General features: G+C 43.6%; 1 protein-coding gene across 1 annotated transcript in view; it reads right to left on the bottom strand.

Moving 5' to 3' along the window:
- Positions 1-27,870, bottom strand: part of VPS16 (VPS16 core subunit of CORVET and HOPS complexes) — an 879,114-nt gene that overhangs the window by 502,107 nt on the left and 349,137 nt on the right. Inside the window, exons 12-13 of the mRNA XM_075319712.1 lie at positions 24,423-24,554; positions 1,467-1,594 (exon numbers count right to left, since the gene is read on the bottom strand). Coding sequence (XP_075175827.1) covers positions 1,467-1,594; positions 24,423-24,554 — 260 coding nt within the window. The remainder of the gene's footprint in view (positions 1-1,466; positions 1,595-24,422; positions 24,555-27,870) is intronic.

Below are 27,870 nucleotides of genomic sequence, written 5' to 3'. Positions count from 1 at the left end.
GGGAAAGAGACGGCCGGGGAAAGAGACGGCCGGGGAAAGAGACGGCCGGGGAAAGAGACGGACGGGGAAAGAGACGGACGGGGAAAGAGACGGACGGGGAAAGAGACAGACGGGGAAAGAGACAGACGGGAAAAGAGACAGACGGGGAAAGAGACAGACGGGGAAAGAGAAAGAGAGAGACACAGAGATATATACAGAGACAGACAGAGAAACTGATACAGACAGAGACAGACAGACAGACACTCGAAACGAGATAGTTACTATCCCGGGCAACGCCTAGGTACTACAGCTAGTAAATATATTATATATATGTTTATTATAACCATTTTTTTCTATTTTTTTGTTTTTCCTTGCCATAGTCAAGGAGCCATTTTTTCCCCTATCTCTGTGAAGCTAATTGAAAGGGGAGGTGGATGCTTCTATTCTTTCTTTGGAATTTTTTTTTGTATAATTTTCGCAGTAGTGAGGTAGCGACCACCAATGTGGTAAATGGTCGCAATATGTCGCAGTGGAGAAGGTTAAACTGAAGAGGTTGCTATGGGACTTGTAGTTCCACAAAGGCTTGTTTCTGCATATAAGGGTCAGGTTCCCTTTAATAATGCCTGTGTGCTGTGCAGGTCTGGAGAATCACAGACCTCCACCTGTGGGTGTGTTCAGTCTGATTTAGGAGACTCAGTGTGTGTTCTGCAAAGTGTGAGAGCAGAGCAGGGAGTTCTGGATGTATCAGCCTGTGTGGAGGCTGAACACAGGGTTCTGGAAGAGAGGTCTGAGAGTGTGCTGCACATGGAGGTTGTGTGCTGGAGGTCTCTGTCTGTGTGAAGACTGGAGACAGACTTCTGGAAATCAGTCCAGGTGAGGACTGGGGAAAAGACTGCAGCCTGGCTGGAGAGTGCTGGAGGCTGCAGGAAGAAACCACAGTGAGTGTTCGCTGGCAGGGGCCAGAGTGTGGAGACTCCACTATGGACAATTAATGGACTGGAAGCCCACGGTTTGTGGATGTGTTATATTTTCCTTTAAGCCGGGAGAGGCTTTGTTACATTTTTTTTAGCAGTTTATGTTGAGTGTTTTAAATAAACTGCCAGAATTTTTATAAAGAGATTGTAGCTGTGTTGTTAAAGCTACCTTGCACCGCTGCAAGTGAGAGGAACCCCCCAGGTTGTGGGGTTCAACCTTACACAGTATTATATATATATATACTGCGAAAATTATACAAAAAAAAAATTCCAAAGAAAGAATAGAAGCATCCACCTCCTCTTTCAATTAGCTTCACAGAGATAGGGGAAAAATGGCTCCTTGACTATGGCAAGGAAAAACAAAAAAATAGAAAAAAATGGTTATAATAAATATAGCGCAGCTATTAGTTTGTATGATTTTAAAAGACATATAACGTTAGAATTAAAATCATAGGAGGTCAGAAACAAGTACCCTGAAATATTCCTCATTGGACTCGATGCTGAAAAGGATACTGTACAATAGTCAAAGGTATGCCAATCTGGTAATCATTGATAGCATTAAGCACACGGAGATCCTGACACATGGTTACAAATTCTGAGGATGAATGTGAATCTAGAAAACATTTCCCAAAAGACGCGGCCTGCAAATACAAATAAATCAGATATTAAAAGCATGTTGAAATAACATTGTTCAGAACAGAACAAAAAACCTTTTTATGTTACGAAAAACAAACATTTTATTATAGTTTCTCAAATAATAGCCCAATTGCTGACCAGGTGCTGAATCTAGGAAGGGTGAGTACACCTGAGTTTATTATTTTAATCTATCAGAATCCAAAGGGATGGGAAGTCATCAAAGTAACAACTGTTAAACTGTAAATATTTTAATACTGTAACAACAATCTTCCCCTAACAAATATTGAAAAAAGGATGCCACAGCAATACTCATAACATTTTACACACATTTTTCTGACATAGATTGCAATTCCTTATCCTATTGATTGTATAAAGTGAAATCATTTTTTTTTCTTAAAATGGCATGGCATCCATGGCAACTTGATGGATGAATATTCTATAGGAGGATCGATCTTGTGCAGGCCTGGTTAGGTAATTGGGGTCTTCTCTGCCATTATGTTGACAGTATTAAGCCATTGGGTTGCTGGTCTTCCTCTTTGCCTTGTTTCTTCTATTTTTCCGACCATTATGTCCTTCAGTGACTGCTCTCTTCATATGATGCGCCCAAGGTAGGCAAGTCTTAGCTTGGTGACCCCCAGCTGTAAGAGATAGTCTGGCTTGATTTGTTCCAAAATTGATTTGCTTGTTTTTCTTGCCATCCATAGTATTGATAACATCCTTCTCAAGCACCACACATGGAAAGGTGTTTATTCTTCTGTCTTGTTTCTTTATTGTCCAGGTTTTGCATACATATGTTATCAAAGAGAAAACCAAACTATGTACGAGCTGTTTTCTTTACCAGAAAAATGTTTCTTTACTTGGAAGTTCTTGTCCAGTGGCAATTTCCAGGCTCTTTCAGCAGCATCACTATCCTCATCACCATTGCATTTTATTTCTTCAGGCATCTTAATCTTTGGAGCCCCCACTTCATTTTGCTTATACCATCTTTGTACATCTGAACAGCCATTTCTCAAGCTATTTATTGCTGTCATGTATTCCTTCTCATGTGTTATTTCAGGAGTAATGTTCATGTTAGGATATTCCCTGTAACTTCCATGTGTTATTCTTGGCATCAAATCCTATGGTGACTCTTTGCACTTGCTGAATACGTCATGATTAGTAATTGGCGGATCCGCAGATACCCACGGAGTGTATGAGGGCTGCATAGGCACATGTCCACATCGGTGCAAAAAACAACCCACCTCCACATCACAAAATGACACAATATGATGTCTGTAATATAAACAAAATTAATAACCTATGAGGAGTGAAAGAAGAAGAAATTAATCAAATGTAATATAAAAGGGGATATATTATAAACTTGTTTGTAAAATGATAAAAGGTTGCCAATGTGCACATGTGCCTATGCAGCCCTCATACACCCAATTCACCTGACTTCCTTCCTTTGTCTCATTTTCTTTTAAGAAAATGAACTTTAACCCCCAAAACACATTTCAACATCATTGCATTCCTGCCTTAAAAGGAGCAGCTAACATTGTTTAAGTGATTGTTCCATTAACACAGGTGTGGGTGTTGATGAGGACAGGGCTGGCGATCAGTCATGATTAATTAAGAATGACACCACTCGACACTTTAAAAGGAGGCTGGTGCTTGGTATCATTGTTTCTCTTCAGTTAACCATGGTTATCTCTAAAGAAAGACGAGCAGCCATCATTGCTCTGCACAAAACTGGCCTAAGAGGGAAGAGTATCGCAGCTACAAAGATTGCACCTCAGTCAACAAGCTATCGAATCATCAAGAACATCAAGGAGAGAGCTTCCATTGTTGCCAAAAAGGCTCCATGGTGCCCACGAAGAACCAGCAAACGCCAGGACCGTATCTTAAAACTGTTTCAGCTGCGGGATCGGACTACCAGCAGTGCCGAGCTAGCTCAGCAATGGCAGCAGGCTGGTGTGAATGCTTCAGCATGTACTGTGAGGCGGAGAGTGCTTGAGCAAGTGGAAATATGTGAAAATAGAGGTATCTTCAGCTCACCTGCTGCCCGGACTGATCAGCCTTGCGGGTGCCTGGAATCCAACGGTCTATCCCGACCGGTACGAAGATGAAGGAAAAAAAGAGAGGGCGATCCGGCACAAATCCTCCTTATGTTAAAATAATCGAGTCTTTATTGGAACATGGTTAAAAACATCGTGAAGACCAAAAAATCGCTTAGATGGTATAGGTACAATTCATGAAGCCCTCATGAATTGTACCTATACCATCTAAGCGATTTTTTGGTATTCACGATGTTTTTAACCATGTTCCAATAAAGACTTGATTATTTTAACATAAGGAGGATTTGTGCCGGATCGCCCTCTCTTTTTTTCCTTCATCTCAGTGCTTGAGCAAGGCCTGGTTTCAAGGAGGGCAGCAAAGAAGCCACTTCTCTCCAGAAAAAACATCAGGGACCGACTGATATTCTGCAAAAGGTACAGGGAGTGGACTGCTGAGGACTGGGGTAAAGTCATTTTCTCAGATGAATCCCCTTTTCGATTGTTTGGGACATCTGGAAAACAGCTTATTAGGAGAAGAAGAGGAGAGCACTACCACCAGTCTTGTCTCATGCCAACTGTTAAGCATCCTGAAACGATTCATGTGTGGGGTTGCTTCTCAGCCAGGGGAATCGGCTCACTCACAGTCTTGCCTAAAAACACATGCCATGAATAAAGAATGGTACCAGAATGTCCTCAAAGAGCAACTTCTCCCAACTGTCCAAGAGCAGTTTGGCACCCAACAATGCCTTTTCCAGCATGATGGAGCACCTTGCCATAAAGCAAAGGTGATCACTAAATGGCTCATGGAACAAAACAGAGATTGTGGGTCCATGGACTGGAAACTCCCCAGATCTTAATCCCATTGAGAACTTGTGGGCAATCATCAAGAGACGGGTGGACAAACAAAAACCAACAAATTCTGGCAAAATGCAAGCATTGCTTATGCAAGAATGGACAGCTATCAGTCAGGATTTGATCCAGAAGTTGATTGAGAGCATGCCAGGGAGAATTGCAGAGGTCCTGAAGAAGAAGGGTCAACACTGCAAATATTGACTTGCTGCATTAACTCATTCTAACTGTCAATATAACTTTTTGGTACTCATAATATGATTGCAATTATATTTCTGTATGTGATGTAAACATCAGACAAACAATTAAAAACCAGAGGGCAACAGATCATGTGAAAATATAATTTTGGTGTCATTCTCAAAACTTTTGGCCATGACTGTATATACTGTGCCATTTCTATCTTGGATACGATGTCCCTTGCCTGGGCGCGTGACAAGATTGGCGTCCCTCTGATGGGCACAATCTTGTGCCCACTGATGGTCTCCTCTGGCATTTCTGGCCTGTACCCTTGGCACGCTCCCTAGAGTTTGGCACCTCTCCAACCCGCCCTTTTTCAAAAATCAAAAAAGTCCGTGGAGCCTGTGTTAGGAGTCTCGGCACAGAAACTAGCCAGATATCCCTCCGGGAAGGACCTAGCCAAAGAGTGGCTATTTTTAGGAGACCACCATAACCACTATATTAAGTGGCCCTTTTAGTCAATATCCAACTCTCTGACAAGTTTAAAGATATGATAAGGGAAATACCAAGGCCAGGTATCCATCCACAGACAGCTGTTTCGGGGTATTGCCCCTCATCAGTGTGGAGTAGGATTCTGGCCAGGTGGGAGCAATGCCTAGTAGACGAAGGGCAGTCATTTTACCCTTCATGTTTATGTCCATAACACTAATATAAGTTTAACATACTACAGGTATGTACAGTATATTATGTGGACTCACTTCCACATAATCATTCTCCATTATCCTCCTTTTCCCTTTGCAGCATGTGTGACTTCTTGAATAGCACAATCTTTAAGCTATTGCATCCGCTTGGGGTTATGAGCCTGTGGACACTCCACCATATGACGTCCACCTGGTCGTTGGATCCTGCCTGCATTGTATACAGTGGTATATACCCATGATGAATGCCTATGCACCCCCCACGTCTGACTCAGCCTGCATAAGCCACCGCACCAGGGCAATCGGGATAAGCTGGGTAAAGTGTCGGGATTGTCACATGTAATGGATATGGACAATATCATCTCCCTGCTGTCGGTTTCATATTGACTTGGTATCCAATAAGGGGGATCAAAAGCCAGTTAATTTTAATTATTTATTTAAATAATTAAAAAAAGTCCATATGGGGTTCCTCTTATTTTGATACACAGGCAAGATAAGCACACGGCTCGGGGCTGCAGCCTGTAGCTGTATGTTTTATCTGTGCTGGGTATCACAATATTGGGGGACACTACACCAATTGTTTTATTTATTTATCTTTACACAAATATACACACACAGAATCTATGATTGCAAGCAGTCAGATATGCTGTCATACAGGGTAGAGGCACTGTCTGACTGCAACCAATCACAAATGCAAGGACTGCTGGTGGGCGACGAAAGTAGTGCATATGTATGAAGGATAATGGGAGGCCGCGGAAGTAGCATTACTGTCAAGCAGAGACCAGTAAGTATAACTCACTCGCGCTAATCCCCTACCCCTTCTACAACATTTTAAAGTGCCTGATTCAAGTCCCCTTGAACGTATATGGGAACAGGCCTCCAGCAAGATATCTCGGATCAATTCCGGGCCCGAATCTTTTTTTTTTTTTTAACCCGATTGGACCCGCCGATCCCAGGTAACTGCAGGTCTGCATATAACTAGTCATGATTACAATTTCCAACAGCCACTAGGATATTTTGATGTTTGATACACTACTTTCTATCAATCCCTGACATATTTTATGTGTCATGTTTATATAAGTCCTGTCAGATTCCATTTGCATAGATGGATCTTGGGCTACACATTTCTGACAGTATTTCTCTCTTCTTTACATTTTCAACACTTTGTACACTTTATGCATATTTATTAACTCAAAACTCCGTATTTGTAGTTTATTTACCTTGAATGTGAATTTCTCATTAACCGTAATTGCAACATAATATCAATAAGACTTTGTTGTCTTGGTAGGAGGATGTTTTTCTGCAAACTAGCAATCTCTTTTGTAGGTCTCCTTTGAAATAATTTCATTCTTCAATTCATTCAATAAAGATTAAAATTACTTTACTTTTGGCCTCTTTTCCAATTTTTTGTAGGCCACTAATGTTGTATCATCTGTGTATTTAAGATTGTTGATGATTCATGGAGCAATTTTGATTACTTCTATTTCTGAAAGTCTAGCCTTCCTGAACATACCTTCTGTATATATATTGAAAAGAAATGGTGACAAGATGCAGCCTTGTCAGATGCCTTGCTCCATTTTGAACCATGCCATGTTTCGTTTAAACTATTGCTTCTTGGTCAATATTAAGGTTCTTAATAAGGCTGATCAGATGGTTCAGCATATCCATATCCTTCATGGTATTCCAAAGTTTCTAGTGATGAACAAAGTCGAAGAATTTGCTATAGTCGATGAAGCAAAAATAGAGCTCCTTGCTGTACTCTTTGGGCTTTTCCACCATCAATATAATATCAATCACATTTCATGCTCCTCTGCTTGTTCGTCCGGCAGTTCTTTGTCAAAGTAAGGCTGTAAGAGTCTTTTTAAAATCTTCAGTTGTACTTTGCTGGCAGGATGTATGAGCGCAATAGTCTGATTATTACCACTGTCGGTAGCATCTCCCTTCTTAGAAATAGGAATAAACACCGATATTGTCCAATCCTTGCGCCATTTACCAGCTGTCTATATCTGCTGACAGAGGAATATGACGACATCAACTGCTGCTTCAGAATACTTTATTAGCTCTGTTGGAATATTGTTACATCCCGATGCTTTGTTATTTGAAAGAAGCTTTATCGCAGCAACGACTATCTTAGGCCCTTTTCACACATCATTTGCCATCGGTCACAAACCATTGAATTTTGAAAAAAACTGATCTGGCGACTGATGTCACTGGATCTGTTTTTTCTCATCGACTTGTATTAGCGACGGACTGCCTCAGGTTTCATCTGTCGTTCGATGGATCCGGTGAAAAATGTTTATCCATCACACGGAGACGACAGCCAAAGCAACGTTTTTTTGTATGTCGAAAACACAGACAGCGACGGATCTGTCGCCGTCCGTTGTTTGGTAGAATGGAAGCCTATGGGCACAGGATCCGTCATCATCTGTCAAATGACTGAATTCGGCAACAAATTCTGTTTTTTTTTTTTAAACCGAGCATGCTCCAATTTATTATTTAGCCCCCAGCTAGTCGGATACGTCAAAAAACGTATCCGTCGCATCAGTTTAACCACAATCTGTGACGAATCCGTCGATCTGTCTAGAAAATGGACTGTTACTGATGGCAAAAAACTGATGTGTGAAAGAGGCCTTACAAGATGTTCAGCTCGCTGTCATTTCCTCTCGCAGTTTCTCCCTCTATCACTTAATTGTTCTTGTAGAGGTGCTCTATGTACTTTTGTTCATCTTTCCTTTATCTGTTCTGCCTCAGTCAGTTTCTGTTGGTGTTTCAACATGCCCACGCTTGGTTTAAACTTTTGTCGTATCTCTTTGATTTTTTTGGTACTGTATGTATTCCTGGTCTTGCCATTCAGATGTTCGCTTTAAACCTTTGTATATATATTTTGGCAATAAAGTTAAATATCTGCTCAAATAGCTCTCATTAGTCTTTTACTGATGTTGCCAGCGGCCTGTTTGCTAACTTTTTTGCCACTGACCTTTCCTAGATGAAATTCCAAGTCTCTTCTGGTAACCATGGCTGCGGGGGTCTCTTCTACCTCATGCTTATAGTTTTACTGGCTTCCTCACTAATATCTAAAATTATTTTTACCCCAGATATTAAAATAGAACTTTTAAAGTACTACAATAATACACCCAAAGAACGCAAACAATACAAATGCCTCACCACTAAAATCACTTAATCACCAGACCACCATGAACATTAGTATCTTAGGATTTGCTCTCCACCTGTCCCTATAAGCTCCTGTTGATACTTTCTACTACCTAACGGGAGGTTACATCCATGATATGTTGGTGCCCCCCGCTGCACGGCAGCTTTCCCTACTTAATCTAGGGTTTCTACTTAACCCTAGATTTCTCTTTAAACTAAATATAGATAGGTGTGAGACTAATGTAAAAGTTATTACAAAAAGAGCCTACATGGAGGGTCTGACCCAGAATTCCTCAAGCTGTCCTTTCGATCCATAAAATTACAGTATAGTTATTTAGGCAAAATACACAAAGTATAATAATAATATTGAAAAACCAAAAGGCATTACAAGGACAAATAATAAAAATGCAAGGCTATCCACATCTTTTTGGTCATACATCAGGAGCTTCTCAGACACTATCCATCCACTATTGTCTGTATATATTTAACCTAAGCAGGGAATATCGAGACTATAGCTGATCATTCTTATAGGAACTGAACTCATTCAATTTGCAATTGATATTTTTTCAGTCCATATCTGTGCTGTACATCAAATCTTTATTTTATATAGTGCTAACATATTCCGCAGCGCTTTAAATACATCAGGAACACTGTCCCCATTGGGGCTCACAATCTAAAGTCCCTATCTGTATGTCTTTTGGAGTACATCATTATCCCTCTATTACTTTGCCTCAACGAGCTCTAAAAAAGTAATAAAAAAAAATATAACATAAAATAGCTAAAATCAATGCCTACAAAAGGGATATATTAAACGTCATAGCATATTTGCAGTATAACGCATAAAATCCTACCACAGTAGTATGACCTATATTCCAATATAAATAATACAAAACTGATAGAAATATCCGCTAATCCAGGCCCACATATCAAATAATCATTATGGATATAGTCCTTCTGCCGATGCGTATGAAGATACCCGGGAGTTCAAACGGCCCATTTCAGGTCCCTCAGACCTTAAAAAGGTCCACTAGTGGAGTGTCCGGACCCGGAACTGCGTCACAAGTGTTGTGCGGAGACACACACCAACACATGCTCAACAAGGAGCTGCATTGGGTATACACACTGATTGCATGTCCCTGCCTACCTTTTTCTACTGCACGTGTCTTGATAGACATACAGTGAATTTAGCGAACGTACCTATTACGTGTCCCCACCTGTCTTCACTGCCTTAGCCCACACACAGTGCCAGACTCATAACAGGGATCTCTGCATTGGATCGTATCCAGAGATTCAAGCATCCAAGTCAGACTGTAAATGCTTAACATCTCATAGATTTATCAAATGCCACCAGATTATATATGAACCTCACAATGTTCTTTCACAGAGCATTTTTTCTCTTCCTTCACTTAAAAATCCATCTGGGTCTAATCTGATACTGGCAAAACATCCTAAATCCCAGACCAAATGATAAAAATTAGTCCCTCTAACACACAGTCCAACTCATAGGGCTTATGTGTAAAGAAAACAGTTTTTTATCTCATCTATCAGGTCCCCACTTTGCTATGAGTAAACAAGGTTTTCATCAGTGAAAGCACCTCAAAACCATTTTCCAGTTATTATGGTTAACTCTTTCAGCATATTATATAGGAAGTGTCCTAATCAAGAAAGCACCCATAGGTCAATGTTTCATTAAGACCCATTGGCTTAAAGCAGGGGTGGGGAACCTCCGGCCCGCGGGCCGCATGCGGCCCGCCATGACCTTTTATGTGGCCCCCGGGCAGATTCCCGGGGGAGGCAGTGCTGGTGCTGTCACCGCAGTTTGCTGCCGCCGGCCCTTTAAATCCACACATTGCTGTTTGTGCTGCAATGTGTTCTCCCGTCGGCCAGTGCCAATTGTGGGCGGGTCTACAGCAGCCTCAGCTTCCAGCCTTGTGTGTCCGCCCCCTGCCCTCCGGAGATCAGTGCCTGCCTTCTCCTTCTGATGCAGTGTCCGGCTCCTGCACTCCGGTGATGTGAGTGCAATGCTGCTGTGAGTCCAGCGCCGACCCTCTGCTGCTATGTGCCCTGCCCAATGCTTTGTGCCTCCTCACACCAGTTCTGTAAACCCTCACCCCCAGAGTTGCATGAAACTCTCAGCGCAGTGTGGCCCCCAATGTCGTGTGTGCACCCCTCCCCCAGTCCTGTGTGCAGCCCCCCAATGTCCTGTGTGCACCCCCACACAATCCTATGTGCAGCCCATCACCCAGTCCTGTGTGCACCCCCCAGTCCTGTGTGCACCCCCTCCAGTCCTGTGTGCACCCCCTCCAGTCCTGTGTGCACCCCCTCCAGTCCTGTGTGCACCCCCTCCAGTCCTGTGTGCACCCCCTCCAGTCCTGTGTGCACCCCCTCCAGTCCTGTGTGCACCCCCCCAGTCCTGTGTGCACCCCCCCAGTCCTGTGTGCACCCCCCCAGTCCTGTGTGCACCCCCCCAGTCCTGTGTGCACCCCCCCAGTCCTGTGTGCTGCCCCCCCCAGTCCTGTGTGCTGCCCCCCCCAGTCCTGTGTGCTGCCCCCCCCAGTCCTGTGTGCTGCCCCCCCCAGTCCTGTGTGCTGCCTCCCCCAGTCCTGTGTGCAACCCCCCCCAGTCGTGTGTGCAGCCCCCCCCAGTGATGTCTGTGCCTCCCCCCCAGTGATGTCTGTGCCTCCCCCCCAGTGATGTCTGTGCCTCCCCCCAGTGATGTCTGTGCCTCCCCCCAGTGATGTCTGTGCCTCCCCCCCCAGTGATGTCTGTGCCTCCCCCCCCAGTGATGTCTGTGCCTCCCCTCCAGTGGTGTCTGTGCCTCCAGCCCCTCCAGTGGTGTCTGTGCCTCCAGCCCCTCCAGTGGTGTCTGTGCCTCCAGCCCCTCCAGTGGTGTCTGTGCCTCCAGCCCCTCCAGTGGTGTCTGTGCCTCCAGCCCCTCCAGTGGTGTCTGTGCCTCCAGCCCCTCCAGTGGTGTCTGTGCCTCCAGCCCCTCCAGTGGTGTCTGTGCCCCCAGCCCCGCGTGTGGTGTCTGTGCCCCCAGCCCCGCGTGTGGTGTCTGTGCCCCCAGCCCCGCGTGTGGTGTCTGTGCCCCCAGCCCCGCGTGTGGTGTCTGTGCCCCCAGCCCCGCGTGTGGTGTCTGTGCCCCCAGCCCCGCGTGTGGTGTCTGTGCCCCCAGCCCCGCGTGTGGTGTCTGTGCCCCCAGCCCCGCGTGTGGTGTCTGTGCCCCCAGCCCCGCGTGTGGTGTCTGTGCCCCCAGCCCCGCGTGTGGTGTCTGTGCCCCCAGCCCCGCGTGTGGTGTCTGTGCCCCCAGCCCCATGCCCCCAGTTAATTAATTGCTTCACCCAATATAGCAGGGTCATTTAAACATTGATAATTTTGTGCGGCCCCCGAAGGTTGGTAGAAATTTCCAAATGGCCCCCGACAGAAAAAAGGTTCCCCACCCCTGGCTTAAAGGATACCATTCTGTAAATCCAGTGGGTTTCCTTCTGTAGGATACTTATATTCCAGTCTCGCTTCCTAACATTCAACCTCACTATCTGCAAAATGAAAAGACATGACATTCCCTCACATGGCAGGAGATTGGTGTGTCTCATCTCATATATCCTCCAAATAACTAACTGAAAAGTTAGTCGTTAAAAGGTATGAACCACTAAGGACTCAGTTCTTTTAAACTATTTTTTTTATATCTACTGGCTAACACAGTACAAACATATATTTTACCTGTATCCCCCAAATGCTCACTTATACATTGTCTTAACTCCCGTTTTTTTCTATCCAATATAATTGAGGGGACATATACAGTGGGCACAGAAAGTATTCAAACCCCTTTAAATGTTTAATTCTTCGTTTAATTGCAGGCATTTGGTAAATTCAAAAAAGTAATTTTTAATGACCACTCTGCACCCTATCTTGACAGAATAAAACAGAAATGTAGAAATTTTTGTACAATTATTAAACAAGAAAAACTGAAATATCACATGGTCATCAGTATTCAGACCCTTTGCTCAGTATTGAGTAGAAGCACCCTTTTGATATAGTACAGCCAGGAGTCTTCTTGGGAATGATGCAATAAGTTTTTCACACCTGGATTTGGGGATCCTCTGCCATTCTTCCTTGCAGATCCTCTCCAGTTCCGTCAGGTTGGATGGTGAACATTGGTGGACAGCCATTTTCAGGTTTCTTCAGAGATGCTCAATTAGGTTTAGGTCAGGACTCTGGCTGAGCCAGTCAAGAATGGTCACAGAGTTGTTCTGAAGCCACTCTTTTGTAATTTTAGCTGTGAGCTTAGGGTCACTGTCTTTTTGGAAGGTGAACCTTCAGCCAAGTCTGAGGTCCAGAGCACTCTAGAAGAGGTTTTCTTCCAGGATATCTATGTACTTGGCCGTATTCATCTTTACTTCAATTGCAACCAGTCATCCTGTCTCTGCAGCTGAAAAACGCCCCCATAGCATGATGCTGCCATCACCATGTTTCACTGTTGGGATTGTATTGGGCAGGTGATGAGCAGTGCCTGCTTTTCTCAAGATATACCGCTTAGAATTATCACCAAAAAGTTCTATTTTTAACTTATCAGACCAGAGAATCTTATTTCTCATAGTCTGGGAGTCCTTCATGTGTTTTTTTTTTTACAAACTCTATGTGGGCTTTCATAAGTCTTGCACTGAGGAGAGGTTTCCGTCAGGCCTGTCTGCCATAAAGGCCCGACTGGTGGAGGGCTGCAGTGATAGTTGACTTTGTGGAACTTTGTCCCATCTCCATACTGCATCACTGGAGCTCAGTCCAGCCCTTTTTTTAAAAGTTGTTATAGTGTCTGTCATTACTACCTCTTGTGATGGCAGATTATATAGGGGTCTGTGACAAAGATTCATCTCTGCGATTGGCTGTAAACTGTGATGTCATGGGGCGTGTGTATCGCCAGGTGTTGAAGACTCCTCCCATCCTGGCTGTTATGCTCGCCGGGCGAGCAGAGATGTTCATGAACCCATGGGCTGCAGCACACAGAAAACCCAGAGAGTTGTAACTACAAACCTACACTTAGTTTTCTCCACAGCCCCTAATGGTGAAGGCAATATGCTGCAGGTGCGAGTCTGGGTGCAGCTCGGGAAAACTGGTGCTGTGTCGGCTGGCCCCAGGGGTACAGGAGCGACAGTCTCTGGCAATAGGTTGCGGTAGCAGGTGTCGAGATTCCGTCCGGGATGGATGAATGGATGGATGATACAGCAGCAGTGACAGAGACCGGTGATGTGTAAGCCAGTCGGTGTGGATGGTAACTGCAGCAGCAAAACAGGAGTAGCACAGCAATGAAATATAAACAGGTGTCAGCAGCAAAATAAAGCACTAAATCAGCAGCAGCACGAAGGAACCTGACAACTAGCAATGAATCTAACTCATTGCCCAGGCACCTCCCATAGGGTAGGGGTGCATTAAGTACCTGCAGCCTCCCAGTTAACCTGGGAGGCACTTTCAGGTTAGGAGGACGGGGGCCCTTTAAGAAAGGGGATGAGATCATCACCACAGAACACCTAGACAGGTGAGGAAACCGATGTCCTCGCCGGAGGAGGGGCAGGAGAGTATGAAGATGCCAGTATGGGTATTACAGTAACCCCCCTTTTTCAGGAAAAGGTGTCCAGAGAGAGTCAGGCAGTGCCGGGTGATGCAATGCGAGACTCGCAACTCGAGTCATATGCAAGTGGAATCATACCCTCAGTGTCAGCCTGCTTCTTGCTCTTTAGAGACACTTGTCTGTGCAGAGCGATGAAGCAGAGAGGACATTGCTGTACCCGTGGACTATGTCAGACTAATTTGTTTTTTATAATAAAGATGGAGTCCATAAATGCGTTTTTTTTTGTTTTATTTCTAATACAAAAAAATTCTGTGTTGTGTTTTTGTTTACTGTTTACTAGAAATTAATGGTGGCCATGTCTAATTTGGCATGACACCATGAATTTCGGGCTTAGTACCAGCGGAGAATACAAAGTTGGTATTTACAACTTTATTAACCAGCATGTCACCACCATCAGAGCTACTGGACGAGCCGGGAAAAGTGTCTAAAAATGGCAGTAAGAAAAAATATGCCATTTACAGGGGCAGCTGCGGGCTGCGGTTTTTAGCAGAACGCTTGGGCCTTACCATGCGGAGAATCCCAGTCCCTAGGTGCCTGGTTTTACCTGATTAACAATCAAAATACGGCAGGAGCTTACGCATTTTTCTTTTAAATTATTTTTTAAAGCATTACAAAAAAAACAAAACAATGGACTTTACTGTATTTTGATTGCCAGCCAAGGTGAAGCCAGTCAGATGGGGGTGGCAGCCCGTAGATGTCCGGTTTATTTGTGCTGAGAATCAAAAGTACCGTGGAGTGCTATGTCATTTTTTTAATTTATTTTTACACTACTATTTGTGTGAGGGACCCAACAGCCAATCACAGATGCTATCACGCAGAGCGGGCATCTGTGATTGGCTGTTGGAGTAACCTTGAATGTGTCCATACATTCTAGAGGCTAGAATGTATGGGTTGCTTTCAGGTTACTCCAGCATCCAATCACAGACGCCTACTCTGTGACAGTGTCTGTGATTGTCTGTTATTTTGACAGTAAAATAAAACAGCAACATAGAGAAAAAAATATTTTATTACAAATAAAACAGAACCCATTTAGGACTTTATTACCCAAAAAAAAACTTACGACGTAGTCCAAAGGCAGGCAAGCATCTTGAACTCTGCTACATCTATGTGAGGAGACAAACACAGGTCTGTTCACACAGACTCAGCTGAGAGCTGTCAGACACTTCACCCGAGTGTCAGCTGTGCACTCAGGTGAAGTGACTGACATCTCTCAGCTGAGTCTGTGTGACCAGACTTGTTTTTGTCTTCTCGCACAGATGTAGCAGAGCTAAAGATGCTCGTCAGCCTTTGGACTACGTCGGAAGGTATTTTTTGGGTAATAAAGATGGAGTCCTAAATGTCTTCTGTTTTATTTCTAATAACATAATTTTTTGTCTGTGTTGTTTTATTTTACTGTTTAAATAACAATCACAGACACTGTCACAGAGTTGGCATCTGTGATTGGATGCTAAAGTAACCTGAAACCAGCCCATACATCCTAACATCTAAAATGTATGGACAGATTTAAGGTTCCTCCAGCAACCAATCACAGGCGCCCATTCTGAGTGACAGCGTCTGTGATTGGCTGTTGGGTCCCTCACACATATAGTAGTGTATAAATACATTTAAAAAATGATGTAGCACTTCACAGTACTTTTGATTCTCAGCACACATAGGGGTGGCAGCCTGTATCAGTCCGCTTTATTTGCCTGGCTTTACCTTGGCTGGCAATCAAAATACAGGGAAGTGTTGTGAATATAATCAGAGATGGTGCTGTTCCAGGGAGTGTTTCTGGACTCCCTCTGGTGGCTAGTGTTTGTAGTAAGTCTGATTCTGCATCTGTCACTCAGACAGGTGCAGGAGATGATTGCTGCTTTAGGGAGCCTATGGATTCCAGCCTGGGGGGATATAGGAACCTTTGCCAGTAATAATTGTTTCTGCTCCATGTGAAGATGTCCCGAAGTCTGTCCTCCAGCCTTTCGGCTTTTTGCTTTTCCCTGTAGGTTCTGTTTTTTTCTTTTTTTCTGCTCCTTTTTGGATTCTCCGGGAATAATTTCTACAGCGGCTTTTTAGTTTCTTTTGCATTGTTTTTGTCTCCATGTCATTCTGAGTTTTCAGCTATGTCTGATAAGTATTTTTGCTCTCTTAGTCTTGGCTTGGTTAAGGGCTGAATTTGCATTGAAGGGCGTTTCTGCTTAATCTTTGTCTTTTTCTAAATCAATGTCTGAGAATATTCCCTTTTGTTTCTTGCAAGTTAATCAATGCTCTTTCTGCACTATTTTTAGAGAGCGATTTATTCCTAGTAAGAAAGGGAGTTATTACTCCCAGTTTTGTTCAAGAGGGTTTTTTTGTATTTTTGTATCTCCTGTATTTTTGTAGTTTAGATCTTTCCCATTATATTTGCTTTTCCATTTAAATGTATTTACACAAGAGTTCCTGATAAAGTGGGTGGATGATCATGTGGTCTTTAAGGGAATTTTTTGTTGATCAGGTGTTGGCATTTTTTCAGTGTTTTTACTGGCTGCAACCAGCAATCTATCCCATACTTTTGTATCTAGCCAGCAGGGCCTCACTTTGCTTAATTCTATATCTACCATCTGTGTGTTGTTTTTTCTTACATCACAGTCGTTATATGTTGGGGGCTTTTGACTTTCCTTTTGTGCTGCTCTGCAGCAAGTCAGGATTCCTCAATTCATCTTTGAGGTTAATTAGTTCTCCGGCGGTGACGAGGTCTCTAGGTTTGTTAGGAACACTCCATTGCTACTTCTAGTTGTGTTTGTGTAGTCAGTGGATTGCAGCCAGCTAAGCTTCCAACTACTCTTGTGTATTATTATAAACCTTTTTTTATAGGATTTTTGCAAGATCTTTTGCGGTCTCCTGATCATAACAGGGCTGAAATTCTCAGTGTGGTAAGGACCAAGTGTTCTAGGCCCCCCACGCTACAAAACATAGCTCGCAGATGCCACTGGAAATGGCGTACTGTTTTTTAGCGCCACATTCAGGCGCTTTACCTGGCTTGTCCAGCGGCCCTGATGGCGATGGCACGCTAGGTAATAAAGGGGTTAATACCAGCTTTGTATTCTCAGCTGGTACAAAGCCAGAAATTCATGGTGTCATGCCAATTTAGACATGGGCACCATGAATTTCTAATAAATAGTAAAAAAAAAAAAAACCCACAACACATGCAATTTTTTTTTTATTAGAAATAAAACAAAAAACAATTTAGAGGCTCCATCTTTATTATAAAAAAAATCCTTAGTCCAACTTAGTCCACAAGTACAATGATATCAGCTTTGCTTCATCACTCTGTACAGACAAGTGTCTCTACAGAGCGAGAAGCAGGCTGACATTGAGGGTATCATTCCACTTGCGTATCACACATGCGTGTCTCGTATCGGTATCCGCTGGAGCACCTCAAAAGGGACTGATGAAGCGTGGCCCCAACTTGTAAGAGGGCAACTTGAGATGGAAGTTTCTGGAACAGAGCCATACTTTGTCTCGGGCCAGAACGAAGGAGGATCTAGGCGTCTCTTGTCTGTCTTGTCCGCATGTCTCTTCATTTGGTTGGAAAACTACTTCAGGGAGGGCTTGGTCTCCGCACTGATATCGTAAAATGAATTAACGAGGGGCTCAGCCGCAGGATTGCCAGATGAGAGCGCCACTGGGAATGGGATTCTGGGTTGCAGTTAATACACAACCTGAAAAGAGACTTGGTGGAGAACTCACTAATGTGATTATTATACAACAACTCCGCCCAAAGAAGGAGCTTGACCCAGTCAGTGAGATGCTCATTGACGAAGTGTTGTAGAAAGTTCGCCAAGATCTGGTTCACCCTTTCTACTTAGCCATTAGACTGCGGATGGTAGGCCTACAAGAAGTCCATAGTGACAACCAGGAGCTTACAGGTTGCCCTCCAGAATCAAAAGGTAAAATGGACACCTCTGTCGGACACAATATGGAGTGGTAGACCATGCAGCCGGAAGATCTGCTGGGTGAAGTGCTCAGCGAGCACTGGCGTGGAGGGTAAACTGGCTAGTGGAATGAAATGAGCCATTATAGAGAATCTGTCCACTACTACCCAGATGACGGTGCAACCGGAGGACTTTGGCAGATCTGTAATAAAGTCCATCCCGATTTGCTGCCAGGGGGAAGATGGCACCAGCAAAGGAAGAAGTGGACCAGCAGAAAGCTTCTTTCGTGTCATGTTGTGAGCACACAAGGGGCAGGCAGACAAAGTGCAGGACACCTTGTCACAATGTAGGCCACCAATAGTGCAGTGAGATCAGCTGCAATGACGACTTCTGTCCAGCGTGACTGGCCAAGAGGATTGTCCCCGTTGAAGAACTTGCTTCCTGTCTGCTTCAGCACAAACGTCTTAGAAGGAAGAGCCTGGGAAATATCTATGGGAGCCACTGTCACCAATTGTATGTTGAGGCTCCTCCTTCTGATCAGCCGACAAAGACAACCGCAACAGCACGTCAGCTTTGATGTTCTCTTCAGCAGCATGGAAGTGCAGCATAAAGTCGAAGCGAGCAAAAAATAGCAACCTCCGGGCTTATCGTGGGTGCAACCTCTGAGCCGACTGTAGGTAGGCCAAGTTCTTGTGGTCCATGTAGATGATGACAGGGTGTATTGCTCCTTCCAGCAGGTAACATTACTCTAGAGCCTTCTTGATCCCAATAGTTCCCGATCACCAATCGAGTAGTTGCGTTTAGCTGGAGAGAAAGCTCTGGGAAAAAAAAATGCAGGTTACAGTCTTACCCGTAGCCAACTTCTGTGTGAGGACCACATTGGCATCAGAGGACGAAGCATTCACTTCGAGGGTGAACTGCTTCTTAGACTCTGGTCTATGTAGTGCCAGAGCCAAAGCAAAGGAGTGTTTGAAGGACATAAAGACGTCTTCTGCTTCGGAAGTGCATGCCCTTGGATTCACCCCTTTACAGGTCAAGGTTGAGATGGAAAGAGCCAGGGAAAAGAACTGCAGGATGAACGGCCTATAATAGTTGGCGAACCTGAGGAACCGCTGGGTCGCTTTCAGACTGGCAGGATGTGGCCATTTCAAAACTGCTGACAACTTGTCTGGATCCATCATCAGGCAGGTATTTGAGATTATGTAACCTAAAAAAGGCAGGGAAGACTGCTCGAACAGATACTTCTCACATTTGGTGTATAGACGGTTCTCCTTTAACCTCTGAAGCACCTGTCAAATGTTTCTTCTGTGCATAGGAAGATCCGGTGAGAATACGAGAATGTCGTTTAAGTACACCACTACACACATGTACAGAAGATCTCGGAAGATATCCTTGAATTCCTGAAAGACCGTCGGGGAATTGCTGAGCCCGAATGGCATGACCAGATACTCATAGTGGCAATCACGAGTGATAAAGGCAGTCTTCCATTCGTCGCCCAACCGTATCCGAACCAGATTGTACGCACCAGCTTGGAGAAGATCCTGGATCCTTGGAAATAATTAACAATTCTGGTATGGACAGCAGCGGGTATTTGTCCTTGACTGTGATTTGATTGAGCCCCCTGTAGTCGCTACATGGCCGAAGAGACCCATCCTATTTGTTAACAAAGAATAAACCGGCTCCGGCCGGTGAGGAAGATTTTTGAATTAAACATTTTGCCACATTCTCCTTTATGTATTCAGACATCGTCTGAGTCTTGGCCTGAGACAGGGGATAGATACGACCAAAGAGGAGAGGTACACCCAGAGGGTAGGTCAATCGGGCAGCCGTATTGTCTTTCTGTGGCAGTAGGGTCTCAGCCTCTTTTTTGAAAGACGTCCACATAGACCCAGTAGGTGGACGGCAGACCCGGAAGATTAGAGGGTCTCACAGGGGGGTCGGAGAGGCTGCACAAAGACAAGACAGTTTTCCTGGCAGACGTGACCCCACCAGAGCAAGTTTCCAGATCTCCAGTTCAGGACTGGTTCGTGCTTCCGTTACCACGGTAAGTCCAGCAACAGTGGATGCGACATTCCCGGAAGGACATGAAAGGCAATCTTCTCCTTATGTTGAATTTCTACAAGTAGGACAACTTCCTTGGTGACAAACTGGATGACTTGGGCAGAGGCTTTTTGTACACCAATAGTACTGGAATAAAAATTTGCAATTGACGGACAGGAATCTGATACTGATCCATTATACTCGGTTGTATGAAATTCCCATCAGCCGAGTCCACAAGGGCCACTTCAGAGAACCGGGAGTCGCCACTGGTTACAGACACAGTCATATATAGAGGTGAAGACGACTTTCCATCACCTACGGTAGTCTTTCCTACTGACCCTTAGCAAGAAAGTTTCCCGGCTTCTTGGGGCATTAGCAGATTAGATGCGCAGAGCTGCCGCAGTAGTAGCACCAGTCATTGGCGTGACAATCCTCCTGGCGGCGGCGGCAGCGGACAGATCACACTTGATCTCTCTCCATGGGTTTTGGGACCACAGGTACAAAGGCACACTGGCATGAGGAACAAAGGACCTCAGAATAGAGGGTACCGGGTGCGATAACCTCCTCTCACAGGCGCTCTCACGAGCACGTTCCTGAAAGCGCAGGTCAATCTGAATTGCTAGACTAATCAAGTCATCCAGAGAGGAGGGTAACGCACGACCAGCTAACTTGTCATTGATTTTACCGCACAGACCTCGCCAGAATGCTCCGACCAATGACTCATTGGTCCTTTGTAGCTCAGAATTTTATTGTGTATTGACCCACGATGAGTTCCCCAGCGCTTCGGTAGCGGGTGCAATGCAACGAGGTTCATTATAACCTTCCAGTGAGAGGGGCAGGTTGGAGATTAGTGAATCCATTCTCTCCATTGATCCAGTCCAGGGTTTCACCATCTAGGGGAGAAGCCAGGAAAGCCACTTTGCAAGCATCTGTAAGGTACTGCTGTGGCAGGAGACGGACGTGAAACTGGCATTGGTTCAGAAACCCGCAACAAAGCTTCAGATCCCCTCAGTACCGTGGAGGTCTGCTGAGATGAGGGACAGACTGCCGATCAGGAGAGAGGCCAGGCCCAAAGGCACCAAGACTGGAGGTGAAGCTCCTTGGCTGGTAGCATTCTGCAGAGACGTCAACTGTTGGTCCACAGAGGCGAAATACTTCAATACCCGACCTTGCGTACTTTCCTGATGTGAAATCTCTTGTTGGAGGCTGGAAAGCTGAGCATTGATGGTTGCAGGATCTGCCAGCTCCAGAGAGCTTAGTAGGGTGTCCATAGCCTGTAGAATGGTCATGAGTCGACATTGCTCCTCCCGCACATGAGCAAGTGTTCGCTGAGCCAAGAATGCAGGGGCAGCGGGGTTTATAGCCTGGGCACACTGTTATGATTGCCGGGTGAGCAGAGATGTTCGTGAATCTACTGGGCCGCATCACATAGAAAACCTAGAGGGGCTTAACTACAAACCTACTCCTGGTTTTCAACAGAACACTTAATGGTGAGGTTGTTACGCTGCAGGTGTGAGTCCAGGTGCCACTCGGGAAGACTGGTGCTGCGTCGGCTGGCCCCAGGGGTACAGAGTGACAGTCTCTGGCAATAGATTGCGGCAGCAGGTGTTGAAATTCAATCCGGGATGGATAGATGGATGGACGATACAGCAGCAGTGACTTGCGTGGATACTTGCATAGAGGGGTATTGTGTAAGCAGGTCAGCATGGATGGTAATGGCAGCAGCAGAGCAGAGGAGTAGCACAGCACTGAAATACAAACAGGTGTCAGCAGCAGCAGACAGAACTATATCAGAAGCAGCACTAAGGGACCAGACAACTACCAATGAATCCAACTCATTGCCAGGGCACCTCCCATAGGGTAGGGGCACCTTAAGCACCTGCAGACTCCCAGATGATCTGAGAAGCACTTCCTGGTTAGGAAGATGCTGGCCCCTTAAAGAAAGGGGGCGTGTGTTTGTGCAAGACTTGAAATAGAGTGTCAGGTCCGGATACTAACTAATGGGACTTTTTAAGGCTGAGTACTTAAGGAACCGGACATGGGCCGTTTGAACACCCGGGTATTGCCGCACGCAGTGGCAGAAAGAATATATCCACAATTATTATTTGATACGTGAATCTAGGTAAGCAGCTATTTCTATCAGTGTTGGATTATTTATATTGGAACTTAAGTTATACTACTGTGATAGGATTGTATGTGTTACACTGCAAATATGCTATGAGGTTTAACATATCACCTTTGTGGGTATTGATGGGAGCTATTTTTTCGAGCTCATAATGAAAGAGCCATATCAATGTACCCATGGACATGAGTAATTTTGATTCTACTAAAATTTTAAGCCTTGTGATCAACCTGACTGTACAGGGGAGGGAGACGCGTTGAGGCAAAGTAATACAGGGATAATGATGTATAGCAAAGATAGGGGATGAAAACATATCAATCACACTGAATTGAATGGGTTCAGTTCAGTTTCTACAAGAATGTAACCTCAATATTCCCTGATTAGGTTTAAAGAGAACCTGGCACCAAGTTTTTTCCTTATGAGCTGCAGCCACCACCAGTGAGCACTTATGTACAGCATTTCAGAATGATACAGTCATATGAAAAAGTTTGGGCACCCCTATTAATGTTAACCTTTTTTCTTTATAGCACTTGCAAGTGGCCACCTTAAATACCTTTTCTCATGATTGGATACACCTGCCTATGAAATTCAAAGCTCAATGAGGTTACAAAACCAATTTAGTGCTTTAGTAAGTCAGTAAAAAGTAGTTAGGAGTGTTCAAATCAAGAAATTAAGAAGGGTGCCCATACTTTCGCACTGGTCAAATTTTGTTTAAATGCAGATTGCACATTTTCTGTTAGTACAATAAACCTCATTTCAATCCAGAAATATTACTGAGTCCATCAGTTATTAGATATATGAAACTGAAATAGCTGTTGCAAAAACCCAAATTGTTATAAAGAAAAAAGGTTGACCAAACTTTTTCATATGACTGTATATATAATGGCCCAGGCCGTTCTGTGTAACGTAAAAAACAGCTTTATATAACTCACCTTGGGGGAGGTCCGGCCCGATGGGTGTCGCTGCTCTTTTTTCCGGTGCCTACTCTCAATCTTGCAAGAACGCCGACCTACTTCTGACACGTCCTCTACACAGGCCGGCATTGTGGTCCTGCACATGTGCACTTTCATCTGCCCCGCTCAAGAAAGATCAAATTACTGTAATGTGCAGGCACGAGGAAAGGTCAAAGACCGCATGCGCACTTCAAAACTTTGATTTGCACTCAGACTTGTATGGATGACGTAGGACGCGCCATCCACAGGGGTCTCAGAAGAAGGAGGACGGCGATCTAGCAAGATGGAGGAAGCACCAGACCGAGAGCAGCGACACTCATCGGAATGGACCAGCATTCAGGAATGCTGTATATAAGGGCTCACTGGTGGTTGCCACAGCTCATCAGGGGGAAATCTTGGTGACAGGTTCCTTTTAATAAATGAAGACACTAGTGGATGGAAGTGTCTGTGATTAGCAACTGATGGATGGACTGTACAAAAATATGTGGCGAGCCTAGAGCCTTGCATTTTCTAATTGTCCTTGTAATGCCTTCTGGTTTTTCATTATTATAATACCTTGTGTATTATGCCTAAATAACAAAACCTTATTTTAAGGATCATTATGACAGCTTGAGGTCTGGGTCAGACCCTCCATATAGGTTATTTTTGTAATTGATCCTAGATTAGTCTCACACCTACCTATATATAGTTTAAAGGGAAATCTAGGGTAAGCTAAGGAAAAGCCACAGTGGAGCGGGGGCACAAACATATCAGGGTGGTAACCTCTGCTGAAAGTATCAACAGAACCTTTTAGGGACAGCTGGAGATCGAGTCATAGAAACTAATATTGTTCATGGTGGTCTGGTGATTATATTATTTTATTGGTGATGTATTTGTGTGGTTTGTGTTCTTTAGATGCATTATAATCGTAGTAAATTAAAAGTTATATTTTAATATCTGGGGTAAAAATTATTTTGAAAGATAAACTGTTGAAGACCCCGAAGTATTTATCTTACTAGGTGTGAATACTTCTTCACTAATAATAAGTCTTCTGCTATCATACCATGATCTATTAAATGCTGTTGTAATTTTGGTGTATACACAATTAACTTTATTGGATTTACTGTATTAAGAAGTTACTTGCTGTAATGGTGATGTAATCTTATAATTGAATCTCTGTATAATGAACCTGTTTTAAACCATTAATTGTTTTAAGTAATTTGAATAAAGATGGAATTTTTATGAAACAGTATCTGATGCCTATGGCCAGCAGTACTACTGAGAAACAAGCTTTTCCTGTGAGAAATGCTTAAGCTTACCCTTAGCAATGATTTTTGCATATCTGTTGAATTTTCATAACCAGCTGCCTCTATGCATTTTGCTACAGCTACAAGAAGCAAGTTTTGGTCCTTTATCTCACGAAGGTAGTCATCAGCCTTCTGGCTTTCTTTCTGAAAATATCAACAAAGAGGACATTTTTATAATGCAATTATTAGATTAATGTAACATTATATAAAAAGTCAACATCCCCTACTAGAATGCCAGGATTTTGTCATGTAACAGAAAAATCATACTGAGAAGAAACATTTCGGAATGGTGCCCCCCCTTTAAGGTGACCCATAAACTGTACAATTAAAAAACAAACTGAACATTTTTTTTCATGGAAAAAGAAAAATCAATTAAAATAATGTGATTGCATAAATATGTACACCGTTAAACTAATACTTTCTTGAAGTTCCCTTTGAATTTATCACAGCATTCAATCTTTTGGGTGGCAGTACATCAGCATGGCACATAAAACATTGGTAATCTTTGTCCATCCTTTTTAGCTGTAGCACTTCAATTCTGTCAGACTGCAAGGGATAGCATAGCAATCCTCCAGTAACCCACAGATTTCCAAACCACTCAATTTTCATTCAGGTGTGAGCTATAGCTGGGCTATTACAAAACTTTGATCTTTTTATTGTGAAGTTATTATTTTGATGATTTGGAGGTAATGCTTAGTATTGTTATTGTGCTTATGGGTAAAATTAATCTTCATGTTCAGGTTTTTAGCAGAGGCCTGAAAGTCTTAATGAAAAATTGATATTTGAAACTGCTCATAATTCCCTCCATCTTGACCAAATCATAGTTCCAGTTTTCATAAAACAGTCCCAAAGCATAATACTGCCTCCATGTTGGGCATGGTATTTCTTTCGTAATGCCTAATATTGGCTTTGCATCAAAAATACCTTCTGGAATTATAGCCAAAAAGTTCAACCTCAATTTCATCAGATCAGAATACATTTTCCCACATGCTTTTGGCAGACATGATGTAGAGTTTGTCAAAACATATAAGGGTTTGAATGTCTTTTAGAGAAAAGATTTCAGTCTTGCCACCCTACCCCACAACCCATATAAATGAAGAATATGTGAGATTGCTGTCACATGCAATGGACAATTACTTGCAGCTCCCTTGATGTCACTGTAGGCCTCTCGGCAGTCTACCAGACCAATTTTCTTCCCCATCATTTTATCAATTCTTGAGGGAACATCAGTTATAGGTAATGTCTTGATTCACAGAGTTCCATAAATCTAATGTCTTTGAAAGTTGTTTTTTGCTACCTTCTCATGACTTACAATTTACATCAATGTAATTCCTTTGCTGTGTTGTAAGCTGTTCAGGGACCTTGGCATTTACTGCAAAATGCATCTAAAAATGTTAGAAAAATTGTATTAAAACAGCTAAACTGTATATGAAATTAATCAGAAGCACTTTAAAAGTTAGCAGCTGCAGACTATTATTTAGTATGAGCTTTTAAATGATTTGCTAATAATACAACCTCATCCCCAATTACAAATGGGTGTTCATACTTGTGCAACCACAATTTTTTGTTTTCTTATTTGTATTTGCCCCCCACCCTCCCACTCAAAATTATTTCTGTTTGTTACTCTATGGATTTGTACAGATCATGGGCGACATTAAAAGGTGGCAAAAAGTCTAAAAGATCCTCTTGTTATTTTTTTTTTATTACAAGACAAAAACCTGGCATTTTAACAAGGGTGCCTAAACATTTTATCTCTACCATGAACACAAACAACCAAAAGGGTAACATTGTTTTGAACTAACAATCCTTTACAGCTTTGAGTGAGAATACTTTCATTTTATAGACAATCAGCTTGGCTATGGCATACATAAATGTAACTTGCAAATATTTAGCATATGATTAGTTATGCAGATTCTTGTCATGTCACTACATTTGCTTCTAAAAATGTAAAACTTTAAAAGTTATATAATTTTGGTAGTATTTTTTAAATCCACCTTTGGCTTTAAACACTGGACAAATACTTTTGAGCAAGGTCTTCATCACATTCCAGAATGTCTCAAACAAAATATGAATGATTCTAGGTTTCTTCTACAAGTTCCCATTGTTTTTGCATACTGTTTGATTCATGTGGGTATGTATACAGCTTTTTCCTTAACTCTACCCACAAGTGTTCAATTGTGTTGAGGTCTGGGGACTATAGTGGCCCCACCAGCACCTCTACTTTATTGTAATTAGACCATGTATTTGCCAATCTTGATGTATGCTTGGGTTGTTGTCCTGCTGGAACACTATTTCATCCTTTTCATACCCATAGTACTTGAGTGTACAAAATAACTTACTTGTCATGTAGGTTACTCACATATAGCTCAGAATTGAGAACACCATCAATTCTGGTCAAGTAACCAATACCTTTGGCTGTAAAACAACCTCCTATCATCTGGCTTCCTTCGCCGAACTTGACAGTTCATTAAATGTGTTGATCTCTTTATCCCTTGTTTCTTCCAGGCCCATTTGCACCCATCAGAGCCTAGGCTATTGACTTTCATCTTATCACTCCAAATCACCCATTTCCAATCTTCTATTGTCTACCTGTCATACATTTTTACAAACTCGAGCCAATGCTTCTGATTACAATATTGAAGTTGAGGCTTCTTCACCTTTTTCAGACCACCATTCCAGACTTATGTATAGTGTGTCACAAGGTGATTACATGAACGTCTGTGATCTTACTATTATGAAGCATACGAGCCATTTATAGATAGATATACACACACACACACATATATACATACATTATATGTACCCCACCTGGTAATGATCATCCTGGCTTGTGTATATATGTGTCCCTCATCCTGGAATAGGCCCATCTTGCTATATACTGCCATCCTGGTATGTGCTCCGATCCTGCTCATATACACCATCATCCTGCTCATTTACCCCCCATCATCCTGCTCTATACCCCCATCATCCTGTGCTCTATACCCCCATCATCCTGCTCAAATACCCCATCATCTTGCTATATGTTCTGCATCCTGTGGCACAAAAAAAAAAAAACGTTTACACTCACCTTTCCTCACTCCACGCAGCGTCGCTCATCCTCCTGTCTGTGCCGGCAGCGCTGTGTTGAGCCAGCCACGATCCCTGCAGCACCGCGATGTCCTCCTGCTGCGCGGCTGTGTGGACACGTGCGCACAGCAATGACGTCATCGCTGTGAGCACCACTAGTCTCCACACAGCACGGCCGGCAGACAGGAGGACGCGCTGATGATGATGTGCGGGGAGCAGTGAATACAGCCGCACATGATCACTCCAGGCTGTAGTTGCCAGGGGTGATCACGGCCGGCTGTTTACTATGTGCGCGTCCCCGCCCATCATCCCACCCACCTCAGTGCCGGCTTCTGCGCTGAGAGATGGGCGGGAGGATTAGCGTGCATATGTAATGAGCAGGCCCACGTGGTCA

The sequence above is a fragment of the Anomaloglossus baeobatrachus genome, chromosome 7 (genome assembly GCF_048569485.1).
Source record: "Anomaloglossus baeobatrachus isolate aAnoBae1 chromosome 7, aAnoBae1.hap1, whole genome shotgun sequence".
In the NCBI taxonomy this organism is placed as follows: domain Eukaryota; kingdom Metazoa; phylum Chordata; class Amphibia; order Anura; family Aromobatidae; genus Anomaloglossus; species Anomaloglossus baeobatrachus.
This window is presented reverse-complemented; position numbering and strand designations above follow the sequence as displayed.